The sequence below is a fragment of the Poecilia latipinna genome, unplaced genomic scaffold (genome assembly GCF_001443285.1).
Source record: "Poecilia latipinna isolate Pla-1442-1.1 unplaced genomic scaffold, P_latipinna-1.0 Scaffold1084, whole genome shotgun sequence".
NCBI lineage: Eukaryota > Metazoa > Chordata > Actinopteri > Cyprinodontiformes > Poeciliidae > Poecilia > Poecilia latipinna.
Genome location: NW_015113700.1, coordinates 70,011 through 83,951, shown reverse-complemented (window position 1 = coordinate 83,951; position 13,941 = coordinate 70,011). Strand labels below are relative to the sequence as shown.

General features: G+C 37.0%; 1 protein-coding gene across 2 annotated transcripts in view; it reads left to right on the top strand.

Moving 5' to 3' along the window:
- The window catches only part of ctif (CBP80/20-dependent translation initiation factor), a 63,277-nt gene that overhangs the window by 23,710 nt on the left and 25,626 nt on the right, over nt 1-13,941 (top strand). For both annotated transcript variants that reach the window (XM_015052048.1, XM_015052047.1), the window contains exon 8: nt 9,408-9,484. In XM_015052048.1, coding sequence (XP_014907534.1) covers nt 9,408-9,484 — 77 coding nt within the window. The remainder of the gene's footprint in view (nt 1-9,407; nt 9,485-13,941) is intronic.

The window sequence follows — 13,941 nt, the reverse complement described above, 5'->3', positions numbered from 1 at the left end:
TATAATCCGGTGCGCCTTATAGTGCGGAAAATACGGTAATTGAACCTACTCTGATAAATACACACAGTCAATTGAGACTGATTTTGTGGCCTTTTTTGCTATCATAAAACAAATCACACGCAGAATGAAGACGTGAAAGAGTTTAGACTCAATTCAGTCTGTTAAACAAATAAAAAACAAACTTTACTGCTGAATCAGAAGTCAGAATTCAGCATTGCGATGCCTTATCCAGAGTTGTATAAAGTGGTATTGAAAATATGTAGGAATTACGTATAGTAGGACTTCAGGTCTAAACGTGAGATTTTATTTATCTGGACAACACTCCGTATGCTACGCCTGGCTTTACCTGACTGTCATTTCTGGTGCAGAATCATGAAAGTGCTGCCCAATTTTGAAAGAATTAGGATAGAACATCATTATTATTAACATTTGTGTTGCTTTCACTGCATTTGATCAGAACTCAAAAAGCTTACATTTTGAAATTTCTTTAAAAAAATACTTTACTTTAAAGCTGTTTGTTTTATGGGTGCTCTGTATCCTAGTTTTATTCTGAGTTTTGGTCCTGTGGTGCCACCTGGTGGTCCAAATGTAAAAAAAAAAAAAAAAAAGAAATATCTACCTTGAATGATTACAATACTGTACATTTAACACGTAAAAATACACAGAGCTATTGAACCATTTCCCTATATTATAAGTGCAGTTTCAGAGTTAGTTTATATATATATATATATATATATATATATATATATATATATATATAAATAAATTACATTCAATTATGTAATTCAATGTCAATAATAAATTGTATTGATTAATATTAAATCAACAGTATTTTACTATTGCTTTATTATATATATTATTTTTGAAATGTTCTCTTTAAAGGACAAAAGCTGTTTGTTTGTTTCTAAGGTATAAACCTCTGAGAGCTTATATAAGCATCAAATCACGGATTTAGACTGGGCCCTCTGTTGACATTCCTCCGTTTCCTAATAAAAACACATTCAGATCTTCTGCACAGTTTGTGACGTTATACAAACTTAGGCACAGGCGGCAAGAAAATATGCATGAAATATCCACCAGCATTTGCTCAGTCACAATGCAAGACAACCAGATGCAGTAACACGTTTCCAGTCATCACTTCCAGTCCCTGAATGGTGGGACTTCATCATCCAAAATCCATGTCTGCATTCCACACTTCATGCTAACATTTACTTCCTTTTTCCAGAAGACAGAATGGACACACAAATAGCCCAGGGAAGTAGCAAACATCCCATTTGTGTGTGTGTGTGTGTGTGTGTGGGTGTGTGGGTGGGTGGGTGTGCATGCAGCTCTGTGAAAAAGCGCTTCCTCCCTTTGCTCTCCGATTCTGCCAGACCTCGTTTGGCCTCTCTGGAATGTCAGCCTGCACGCACAATAACCCTGCCTTCACGTCCAATCTCAGTTCGTAATGACAGAAGCATCCAGAGGTCAGGGAGCAAGTAGTTGATCTGCGCATTCATGTCACGTATAAAAATGATGGCTTAAAAAAAAAATAAAAAAATTAGACGTGAAACCAGCAAGCATGCAGTTTATTGCTCTATTTATTCAAAATACAACTTTTTTTTGCTGTTCATAGAACACGGAATTATGACATTATGCTTTAAGAGCGCTGATGTGTTATGACTTTGCCTAAAAGATATGCTGATATTTTGTCAGGAACAGAGAGCTCTTAAGTTCAGCTTCAGCACTGGTTACTGATTTTTTTTTTTTTTTTTTGTTAAATCGAAAGTCATTCAGGCAACGGTGCTGATTGAGGGAAGTCACTTCAGGTCAGTAAGTGGTCCTTCAGTGTGTGACAGGATGAGTTGTATTCTAGCCCTGTCAACATGAACTTGGATAATAAGCAAAACAGATTGTCTGCTGTGTGTGCACCGCCTATGCACTTTGCTGAAGAAAAACTTGGATTTTTAAAGAAGGTTTAGCAAAGTTGATTTTGTTTTTTTTTTTTTCTTTTTTGTTTCTTTTTACTTTTCCAGAAATCACCACAACGGTTATTCTTCCCCACCCTTTATTAGTGTTCATTATGTTTATCTGTTTCATTTTATCCTGACTCGTTTTTCATGTGTTGTCAGATATTAGCCGATACAAACTCTAGCTATTTTCAGATAATCTTTAGCCTATGACTGCTTTAGCCATTCTCGGTATGTTCCCTTTTGAATTTTAATGTAGTTATCATCAACAGAAATGACTACAGTCTTACATTCTTTTTTTTAATAAAAGTTCTAGATTTTTATTTTTTTAAATATTGAGAGATGTGTTATTCAGACTTTAAGAACTCACCCATCTCAGAAGGGGGTCTGATGAACTTTGTTCTTAAGGTGTCTTGAGGGAAGTAGAAACTGTATTTGGTGCTGTTTGGAAATGAAAGGATTGCTCAATGCGCATGTCAGTGCATGGTTATTTCAGATGGACTTTACTTATTTCGTTACACCAAAGGATAGGACACAAGAAAGAATTTTTTTAATTTGGACCAATTTAAAAGATTTGAGTTTTATTTTAGTTGTATCCAATAACAACCTGTCTTTTGATGTTCTGAACTCTTTGACTTCTTGAACGATGACTCCCTTTGTTACGAGAACATTCATGCACAATAGCATCTAAACCGTCCTCTTAAAAAAAAAAAGAAGCCAAATTTAGAACTGCTTCATCTATTTGAACTTGAGGCCAGTAAGGCAGTCCAACTCGTCATTAAATGTGGAGTGCGCCACAGAATTAGCCAACGAGTGGAGGGAGTCGGAGGAGAGGAGGGGAAAGTGGCTGGTCACTGAGGACACATCCGGTCTCTGGTGTGTGAACAAAGCAGTGCGACTGGGGAACAAAGCCGGAGTCTGGAGCTGAGATGTTGCAGACTGGTCGGCCCCTCAGTCTGGAAGTGTACGTGCTGCCGGGCAGGACTTCAATTCTGAAGGGATGCTGGGGGCAGGGAGACTTGCTGTGGGTCTGTCGGTCAGCTGCCAGTTTGGCTTATGCCTTAATTATCGTCCCAATAGATGCATTTTACTCTCCCAATGGATTCCAACTCATCTAAATCTTCCTCCTTAATTTCTTTTTTTTAATTTTTTTACCATCAAACACCTCACCTGGCTTTGTTTCTCCCTTTTCATTGTTCCCTTCACTTCTGACCGTCATCACCAGCACTGAGATCTGCCCTCTTCCCTGTTCTCCTTCATGGCGTCCTTCACTCCTCCCCTCCATCCTTCATATGTTGGTAGGCAGCAGAACAATGTCCAGGGGGTCATGGTGACCGGTAGCCCTCTCCCTTTTGTAACTTCCCACCATTGTTCCTGCTCCTGCTACTTATTGGCTCCTCCACTTTATTAACCGCTCACACATTGAGTTAATCACCAGCGTTCATGTTTGTCTCCAGGATCTCAGCATGAGGAAATTCTGCAGACCTGAGTACCTGCATGTAAGCCGGATACCTAGCAAGGCATGTGTGACCAGTTACATGGAAATATTCAGTAACTCCTGATTGGTGATTTGCTTTTTACTTAAAAAACAGAAACAAGAATAGATGGATTGCTGTGAGTTCAGTACCATGCTCTCTCTTAGGTCCTTGTAACAGATGGAGGACTTAATTGTGGCTTGTTGGCTTTTGTTACCTCTACCAAATTATTACTAGCATGGTAAGGGTTGTATAAAAATTCAGTATAAATTGTTTTACATACAGTGGCACACACTGTATACTTTTTTTTTTATGCGTGAGGCCAACTGACATGTAATCAGCAACAAAACCGTCGTCTTCTGGATGATTGAGGATGTGGATCCCTTTTTAGATTCTTTGCATAAAAGATTTTCAGCACCTTTGAAGATATCTAGAAATGTCTTTGGACTGTGGGGCATCCGCAAAGTGCATCTGCAATTGGAATAAATTACATTAATAAACATTCGCTGTTAGCCGCAGCTTGAAAACATTCAACATCCGTGTGGAAAACATTGTCCACTGTATTTTTACGAGGTGCTATTCCGTAACTGGAAAAACGTGACTGGAAAAAATGGAAGAGTTCACACAAATATTGATGCTTTCTGAGATTTTATAAGGAAAAGATAAGGATACAGAAACCCAAACTGTGATCTGCAAGTCTATAAAGACAACGCTGTTGCTAATTAAAAGTTAGATTACATTTTGGAAACTAAAACATATAATTTTGTATGGATTTGGTTAAATAAGAAAGTGTTTTAGGATGGCATTAGGATACTTTGGTAACGTCATTAAGAAATTGTATTGGCATGTAATCGATTTATTTTTTTATTATTATTATTATTATTATTATTATTATTATTATTATTATTATCACCAGTACGTCAGATGTAGCCGATTTCAGTCTTCCTAATAAAACTACACTGCTAGAATATCCTCACACAGAGTAAAACATAGCTACACCACATGTATGTAAGGTTTATCTGAGCAGACACATGCAGTTGCTGCAGTCTTAAAAAAAAAAAAAACTGCTGCAGCAATTGGCAAATATCATTCTTACACTGTTTTCTCGTTGATCTGGAAAAAATATTTCAATGCAGTTTAAAATAGCTGTGTAAAAAGACAGTACTGTAGTAACAGATTATGGTAGCTTGCAAAGCAGATGACACTACCTGGCCAAAAAATACTTTGCAGCATCCAGTACAGTTTTTCTTTCACTATAAACGTCGCTATAAATGGTCCAAAACACTTCTTGAAAAAACTTACAACTTACTCGGTAGATATACAAAATGGATATGCACATTTAATTCTGGATGTTGATAGTCCCCCAAAGGGTTAAAAATGCAGTGTTTTTGAATTGCCTCGTAAAATCCAAACATGAAAAACATTGATGCATAGTTTACTGTTTAAAAAAAAAAAAAAAAGTATCCGATCAATTAAAATTCTCAAAAGTGTGGAAAAAAAGTTGTAATTTGTCATGGACAGCACTGTGATCCCTGCTGAATGATTTTATGGTTTTCCCCAAAATCTAAAAATATTTTAAGAGTTTTCTTCAATTGCTTTAAGTTCTCTGCAGTCCACACTTTTCTGTTTCTTTCTTTTTTCAAAACTTGTGCAACTTCTTCAACAGACGAGATTTACAGTCACATTCAGCAGGTGATCAGTGATGAAAGAGAAGCGTGTGAGATCCTGACATCTATGCCTTATTTATTATGCAATCTGAGGCCTTGGCCACAGAGGAATATACAGGTGGCGACAGGGGACGGGCCATCGTGGGATCAGAGTGTCAGAGAGCGAAAAAGGAAGAAAATACCAGTGGTGCCCTATAGAAAAGCAATCTCTGCTGAAGCAGCAGCTTTCAAATACGTAGAGCTCAGTTGGCATCCCTCAAAGTGATGAACAAAGACATCGATCATACATCCTCTGCTCGTTTGATGCTTTGTGTGTACGTGTGTGATCTGGTTTGCTTTAGGTTTCAAAGAGGCAGACTAAAGAAGATACAGCTTTTGAATGCAACTCATTAAAATCCATCTCTAATAGATTAAACACTTTCTGTGTCCAATTTATATTTACTACAATTAAATACTACTAATAATAATAATAATAATAATAATAAAATCACTCGATTGAGAGAAATGGGAGGAGAAGTTATTCCGGCCTTGTATCGGCGTATGCGCTACATCTCCCTTTGTGTGCTTCGCTACGTGTTCGCTATCTTGTGTTTACAGCCTCCCTCGCAGTCACTCTTGCTCTTTCTCTCCCCTCAGTTCTCAACGGTCTGTCCTGCAGTGCCACCCCCGGGTTAGTTTTAAATTTATTGCTTTTGGCCGACGTCCCTGGCAGCATAAATAAGCCTGGAGAAACAATGGACTAACTGACTGAGCATCATACCAGAATTGTTACGCATAAGAAGCGACAGGAAAGCATTCACTCCACTTTCCACTGCTACTGCAGTGAAAGTTCACTAATCATTATTTTCTATTTCTATTTTTCATATTTCCATCTCCAGGAGCTTTTCTCATTTCCTAACTTTCCTTCCTGGCCACTTATACCTCTACCACACTACTGATTGGCTCAACAGTGCGACATGAGTCATTTCCAGAACCCTGACAAAAAAAATCCTTTTTTTTTTTCGTCTCGATGATTTTCAGATTATCTCACTTGCTTATCCTTTTAGAAGCTAAATACTTTGCATCTCATTGGGTTTGTCACATTGGTTCACATTTGGCCAAATCAGATGATGTAAGATGACAATATCTATAGTTACCTTCTACCTTTTGTCTGAAATCATCTCCCCTGCAATGTTGCTCAATATTTCAACTTCCTCTCAATGCTGTGCACCCCAAGTAAACTATATGACACAAAGACACACATTGGCCTGGGTTGTGAAGTTGGAAAAACTCTTTTTGGTTATGGACTTCATTGTAAGTATCTCAAGATGATGCCAACTTCCACTCAATGATTAAAAAAACAGAAATATTTCTTTCTGAAATCTTTTTTTTTTTTTTTTTTTTTAAGTTTGTTTAAAAAAAAGTTATACAAGTGTATGTAAATCCAGAAAGTTTCCTTCTGTCAATTTTCTACCATCACTCTCCGAGTGGGGCGGGAGTGCACAATTTGCACTCCCGCCCCAGCCCTGTCCTTGTCACGTCCACAGTGGTCATGCTGCCACGTTGGAGTGTTCAGGTTCCCTGGCAGGGGAGCAGGGCAGCTCCTGGTTTCCCTTGATCTACTCAGCATCTGGTGCTACCTGCAGATAACCTATTCTCATCCACAGTGTGTTCTCTTTAAGCCAGTTTTACATCATTTTCTTACAAACAGTGGAGTGAGAAAGTATTCGCTCCCTTTTCTGTGTTCTTTTTTTTTTGTCCCATTTAAATGTTCCAGCTCAAATACAAAATGCCATTTTCAACTGATTAGATCTTATTTGATGAAATTTTTCTGAAAATGTCATCAAACCACAAAAACGAGCAGAGAAGAATGAACCAAAATACCTTCATAGCAATGAAACGATATGGGGACAAATCTTGCCGACACTCTTTGGCCGTGCTGCCTAGTGTTGAACAGTGACTTGTAAAGTTTAGGGAGCACTTTGTCTCATTGGGAGAGGTTGTTTTGGCTTGCTTTTTTTAAAATAAATAAACCATAATTTGCTAACTTATTTTAAGTTTGTAAAGATTTTTTGCATGGTAGGAACATTTATTTATCTGAACATTTAAGAGGGACAATAAAAGTAATTATATCTTCACTGATTTTTGCAAAACAAGAATACACAATATAAGATTTACAGATTCATAAATTATTAGTATTTTGTATTGCCATGTTGTTTAAAATGTGTGTTTTATAAAATCTAAAAGTAATTGCAAGTTTTCTGTTTGCTCTAAGTGATAAGTTATATCGCTGTTCAGAACCGTTTTTTGTGAAAATGCAAATTCAGTTTTTGGAAAGCATTCTAAGCAGATAAACTTTATCTATAGAAAAGTCTTCATGCATTCTGGGAAAGTAAGGGGTTTGAGTTAAGTATTTCAACACCTGAGGGGATCTCAGAAAATATTTTTATTTTCTGTCCCATGCAATATTTGTTTCTCAGTCCATTCATCTGATATTCATTCCTCTCTCCTGTCCATCTTGAAATCGATGCAATAGACTGTCCTCTGTTGCTTCATGCCTGTAGGAGAGATTGCAGCAAAGTCGATGGCTCTATGAAACCGGCTGGGTTACCTTAGACGGGAAACGTTTTACCACTTGCAATAATAAACCGAAGTTTTCTTAATTGTTTTATAACAAGGATCATATTTAAATTTTTATTTACAGTTTGATTACATTGACTTTAGGATATTTCTCTTGAGAAATGTATATATATTTGTAAAATGTATTCAGCTTAGACTTGTGAATCGCCACCATATAACTTCTCAGGTTGAATTGAATTGAATCCATCAGCCTGGAAAGTCTAATCACTTGAACTATCTTTGCGATCAATTCACTGTGAACTTTTATGTTGACGTTTTAAAATGGTCTGTAAACTCTGCAAATTGGACTTTGAAAAAAGAAAATGTAGTTTTGAGGGGGAAAACATGTCTATCATTTAAAATTAAACAACTATATCTCCAACCTGCAACTGCATAAATACTCCTACAAGCTAATACACCTTGTAGGACTATCTATGCTATAAGCTATAACTACAATTGAAATCAGAAGTATAAATTGTAATCCTTTCTGAACAGCTTTGAAAAATTATTCGTCAAGGTTTCCAGCGTGTTAAAATAAATCAAGGCCAGCCTCTTACATTTGGGGCTTTGCAGATTTTTTTTTGTTTGTTTTTTTTGTTGTTTTTTTGTTTTGCTCATTCACCATCTGTCTAGTTTTAATCTGTTACTGGGGCCAGACGACACCTTTCTCCCAGTGCCCACCTCTCATGTAGCATGTCTTGAACATTACATTGTGTGCACAGCTGTTCATAGTCGGGTTCATTTATGCACTCATCCTTTTCACAACACCGTTCGTCATCGCACACTGCATGTTTACTCAACAGGGCTAGTCCTAGGCCACTCATAACCATGGTAACAGCACATGGTGGTGATGAGCAAAGGAAAACTGGTCTGCTTGACTGACAGAGCCAATGTTTTATGGATGATGGATTTCATATTTCCTTTTCAGAAGAGGTGAACTGTAAAAGCGAGAGGAAATATCCATCACATTGTATTCCATCAGTGGTACGAATTGCTCTGCCTCTTGCCGGGGGAAAAAAATAATAATAATTTAGTCAAATAAAAAATGACTCATTTTGATGTGACTTAGACCCGAGAACTCCTCTCACCTAGTGCCAAAGCATCAAGCTGCTAGGAGTATATTTTACAACATTTTTCCATCCCCCCCCCCTTTTTTTTTTTTAAATATTGAAAAAATGCGCAGGAGTGAGACTTTCCTGTGGTCTTTGAATATCATTCTGTGAAACAGAAAAAGAGCAATGCGAGTTATAATGGTGCCTTCTTGCGTCCAGTTTTTGCTTGTGTGATTGTATTTGACGTTGCATCTTACTTGTTCAGATAATGTTCTCTCAACAAACATTAGAGCTCAGATCCACATCTGTCTGGTGAAAAGAAATGGAAATTTTGTCGATGTTCAGCTCACCTGTTGTCAGGAAAGAATTCAGACTCATAATAACTCATAACTCATAATTCTTATGTAAAAAAAAACACAAAAAAAACACCAGGTGTAATAAGTTGGAGACATGAAAATCTGTCCACAAATCTCTCTTTTACAGCCATCTTCTGGTTTGGATTTTAAAAATGTAATAATTTACGTGCATTATTGCCACAACATTCAACTGAAAACAGAGGAAAAGCAAGCAAGAATGTTCCAATTAACATTTTAAATGTATTTCCAGTCATGAAAATTGCTAGTTTTTACAGCAACTTTCTCTTACACCATGATTTGTTTCTCACAGGTCTTCCCACCCCTTCCTAATGAGGCTGAGATAGCACACACCAAAAAGCTCTTCCGACGCAGGAGGAACGACCGACGGTAATGTTTACCCAAAATGCATATACCTGCACATGCACCAAAACCTTTCTCAGATAGAGAAATGCTGGAATCACAGCTTAGGCATGTCTCCACAGACACAATAATGTCTGGAAATGAAAGCACAGTCCAGCTCGGTTTCTCTGTCTGATTTAATAGTCCTGCTTTGCAGCCTTTTACCTGATTCAAAGTGGATTTTGTTATATTGGTTGTATTTTCTGTAAAATCTAATTTTCCCAGGTCAAGTCTGACTTCACTGAAACTAGTGAAAGGGGGGAGGGTAAAAAATCCCTTTTCACTCCCTGCCCTGATGTCACTGGAAAACTGTTCTTTAGTTGCTAAGATACGGGCTAAAGAGAAAATATTTTGGTTGTATTTGTGGCTTTGAAAGAGGAAATTATATCTAAACCAAATGGACAAAAACACTTTCATTCCTGTTTTTAAGTCCAGAGAATAATTGCGTGTCTCCTGTAAGCTGTTGTGTTTGCTGTACAATGAGCACAGTGCTGGCCTGGTGGAAAGGAAAGAACAAAAAATATCAACGCAGACCAATAGCCGCTTGCTTAGGTTTCACTCTATTTGTTTTGTGTAGTGGAAGCTGTAACAGGAGACCATCCTGTTTTCTTCTGCTCGCTGCTTTGTGCACACGTCTTTGTACTTGGCACACTTCATTCAGGTTTTACGTAATATTGTGCGTCCTTGTTTGCTGTATTGGTGTTTTTAAGTTTAGCTTTTGCTACCAAAACATTTTAAAGAGAATTCTAGTTTAATACTAAAAGGGGTAATGGCAGTTTTGTGGGGATTATTTACTTCCTTTATGCTTGCTAGTGACCAGTCACTTGCTGTGTTTTTTTTTCTTCTTTCTTTTTATCAATATTATGCAAAACTATGACAAAAAATGGTATATGGTTGATGGATTAAATAAATACATTAAAAATAACAGATGCATAGAAATAAAGAATTAGATTTAAAAAAAAAAGGATTCCTGTACACTACGGTGTTCGGAGTGTTTCTTTGCATAATTCTACAAAATCTGATTATTATTTGGGATTGTGATGTGGAAAGCAGTGTTTCCCCACCTAATTTATATAACATTTACAAAAGTTACAGATTCAAAACAAGTATATCTGTCATAGCATTCTTACCCATTAAAGTCCATTGAACATAATAGCTTCCTCCAGTAAAGAGCAGTTTGGTGCTGCCCTGTTCTTACCTGTTTTCCGAAAGTTTATCCCTATTATTAAGCTAATGTGTTTAAAAAATTATATATATATATATATATATATATATATATATATATAAAAAGAATAGTTGATTTTATAAGAGACTAGAGCGTTATGTCTGAAGAACCGTAGAATGCAGGCTAGCACATCAAGCTGACGGGTAATTTAGCAGCTTCTGTCCTATCATCTTATCAGACTCTAGTTTTACTAAAGTAAAGCAGAGCGTCAAGAAGTGCTAATATTCGACACAACAGGCTTATTTACTTGAAAGCTTCTCCTTAGTTCGGCTGTTGGTTGTTCCAGTTGTTGCTTTAGTCTCGCACCAGTGTGTACATCTCTAAATATTGTCTAAATCTACCTAATGTCTAAGCTGAAACTGAATTTAATTTTCTATCACTACTTATGACTGAGTATATTATCTTAACATAAATGTGTCCTCCCACTCACCATGCGTTTATGCATCACAATAAAAAAACAAATAAAAAAATGTTTTAAGCATAATTAGAACTGTAATAGTACATTCATTTAGTAAGTGTTGCTTATTTTTTCAAATAAAAGCATTTAGATTATTTTGCACCTTTCTGTCTTAATATCATGGTAATGGTTATATAAATGTTGTGTCTAATGTGTAAACACCATAAACAGGCAGGTGTGAGAAGAAAACAGACATGGCTATGACTAAAGTTCCACCCCTATCAGAAACAACTTCAATATCACAATGTTATGAACATTGTGATGTATATTCACAGTATTCACAGAACAGCAAGAAGACATCAGGATATCACTTACCCTAAAATTTATCATTACTTCGTCAACATACTGGATATTATGGTTTTATAAAATAAATGGAGCCCATCTGCCAATCAGAGCAGGCCACGTCAATAATGCACTTTGGGATGAAGGCACAGAGGCACGTTTGGTGGGTAGCAAGGTCTAGACTAGGGTTTGGCTCAGACAGCGGCGGAGCCATCAGCATAAAGAGTGCAGTCCATCATCAGATGAAGACAGACCCAGGCGGTATTGGGGCAGGCAACACCAGATACCTCAGGAAGGTTTTGCACGAAAGCAAGACAATAACAGTTGGGCCTCAACTGTGAAACGAAGAAGCAAGTCAAGAACCAAGTTGCTGCTTCATGTCTTTTTTGCTTTTTTTTTTTTTTTTTTTTAATGCGTATAGATGCAAGTTGGCCCCATCCCAACTTATATTTTATAATCTCTTACGCAGATGACTGCTTTACTTGATTAGAGGATAAGTGTATTGCTAGGTTTAGGTAATTTCTCTTCAAATTTACATATCAATTTGCTTCAACAGCTCAACTTATTGTTTGATAGTACTTACCAAATTCTTTCTCTGACAAACAGTAGAGGAAGTATCACTGATGGTTCTCGTACCACATTTTGAGGATTATGGCCATGTCGGCATAAAGACCTTAGATCACCAGATAGTCTTTTCACTTTCTTTCTCTAAACCTTAAACTCATGTTTCTTTATTCAGATGTGCCAACACAACGTACTACAGTAGCCAGACTAAAGAAACAACTATTAGTTTTCTCGTTATACTGAGAAGAGGCCCCATAAGACTTTGCAAATTGATTGTTGGGGAAACAAAAAACAAATGGATAATTATAGGGGCTAGTGCACAAACAGGACTCGGGGTTTGGGGGGGCAGTCATAAAATATTTGATTTGGCCTTGCAGTAAATCATTATTCCTAAAACAAAGTCGATATTTTTTAAAGCCCTTTACAATCAAAAACAGGATTGGAGGATATAATCAAAGGGAATTTGGGCGAGAGTAATGTATGATTTTGATAAAAAAAATGTCATTAGCTGCAGGGAAATAAACTGTACATTTTGCTACGAAATGCATCATAAAATTGAAATTCCTAGTCAAAGTATTCATCTCAACATGTATCCGCTAAATAACCCAACTAGCTTTACTTTTTTTCTATTCAAGAAGCTGCAGACATAATTTAAAGTTTAACAGCAGTAGCTTGAAGGCAGTAAAGAAAAGCCACAAAAACAATGTTGCGCTTGGGTTGGATTTTGGATTCTGTTGCTTGCTATACATCAACACAACAGGGAAAAAGGAGGAGAAATGGTCTCAGCTAAACTCAGTGGAAAGACATGATGAAATATGGAAGCAAAGTATTGATTCGTCGACTACATGTTTGAAACATGAGGGGTGTATCGAACAAATGACCAGCAAAGGGAGCAGACCGGGAGACTGTGTAAAGGAAAAAGTGTGGGCTGGCTGTGGCAGGATGGAAAAGAAAGAGGAGGCAGTGCATGTGTTTCTACTTTAGTAGGCACGTCAGGCAGGGCTGAAATTAGTTGTGATTTACAGGAATGTGCTGGTTACTGTTTTTTTTTTTTTTTTTTTGCTTCAGAACAGAAGAGAAGCAAAGCTTTGGAAAATGAGCAGCTTCCTCACACTCCTTTCATTCTTTTGTAATTGTCGGTAGCGTTTCTAAGATGATTTTTGGACATTGTTTCAAGAAGAGCACTTTGTCTACAACATTTTTGTAGTGTCCTCAAAACTGATTGAGTCCAGCTTTAGCAACTTACACAACTGCCGGCACCAGTCAGTCCCTGCAAACACTGCGTCGCCGGCGGCTTTTTCCAGATGATGTGAGACTGCCAAAAGTTACACACTCAAATAAAAAAACTAATTTTAAGACAATATGCAGGATATTTGTATACAATTCCCAACTATTTTTGTGTTTGTTGAAATCGGCATTTGCCTTCTGTTGTTGTTGGGTTTTTTTTTTTTTAATTAACATTTATTGTAAGCTTAAACCTTAAAATGCTTTGAAATGGTTTTGGCACCAGCTGAACTTTTTCACATTTTGTTACAAGCACTAAGCTCGATATGTTTCAACTAGCATTGCATCTGGACCGCTGAATCAATATTTTGTGGTTTCCGCTTTTGCTGCATTTACGGCGGCAAGGCTTTTTTGGGGGGATTTTTCCTCCAGCTTCACACATTTATGGTTTCAAATTTTCACCTTTATCATTTGTATGGAGAGTCTGTGATCATCAGCTTGCAAGTATTGTCCTCGATTGTCAACTAGATTTAGGTCTGTACTTTGTGTGATTCCAACACATGAATATGCTTTCCTGTTGTGTGTCTGGCCGGAAGGAGGTTCACTGCTCCAGTGTCAGGTTTTATCTTTTTTTTTTTTTTTTTTTTTTTTTTTTTTTTTTTTTTTTTCCTCCTCAAAACTTTTTTTTTTTCT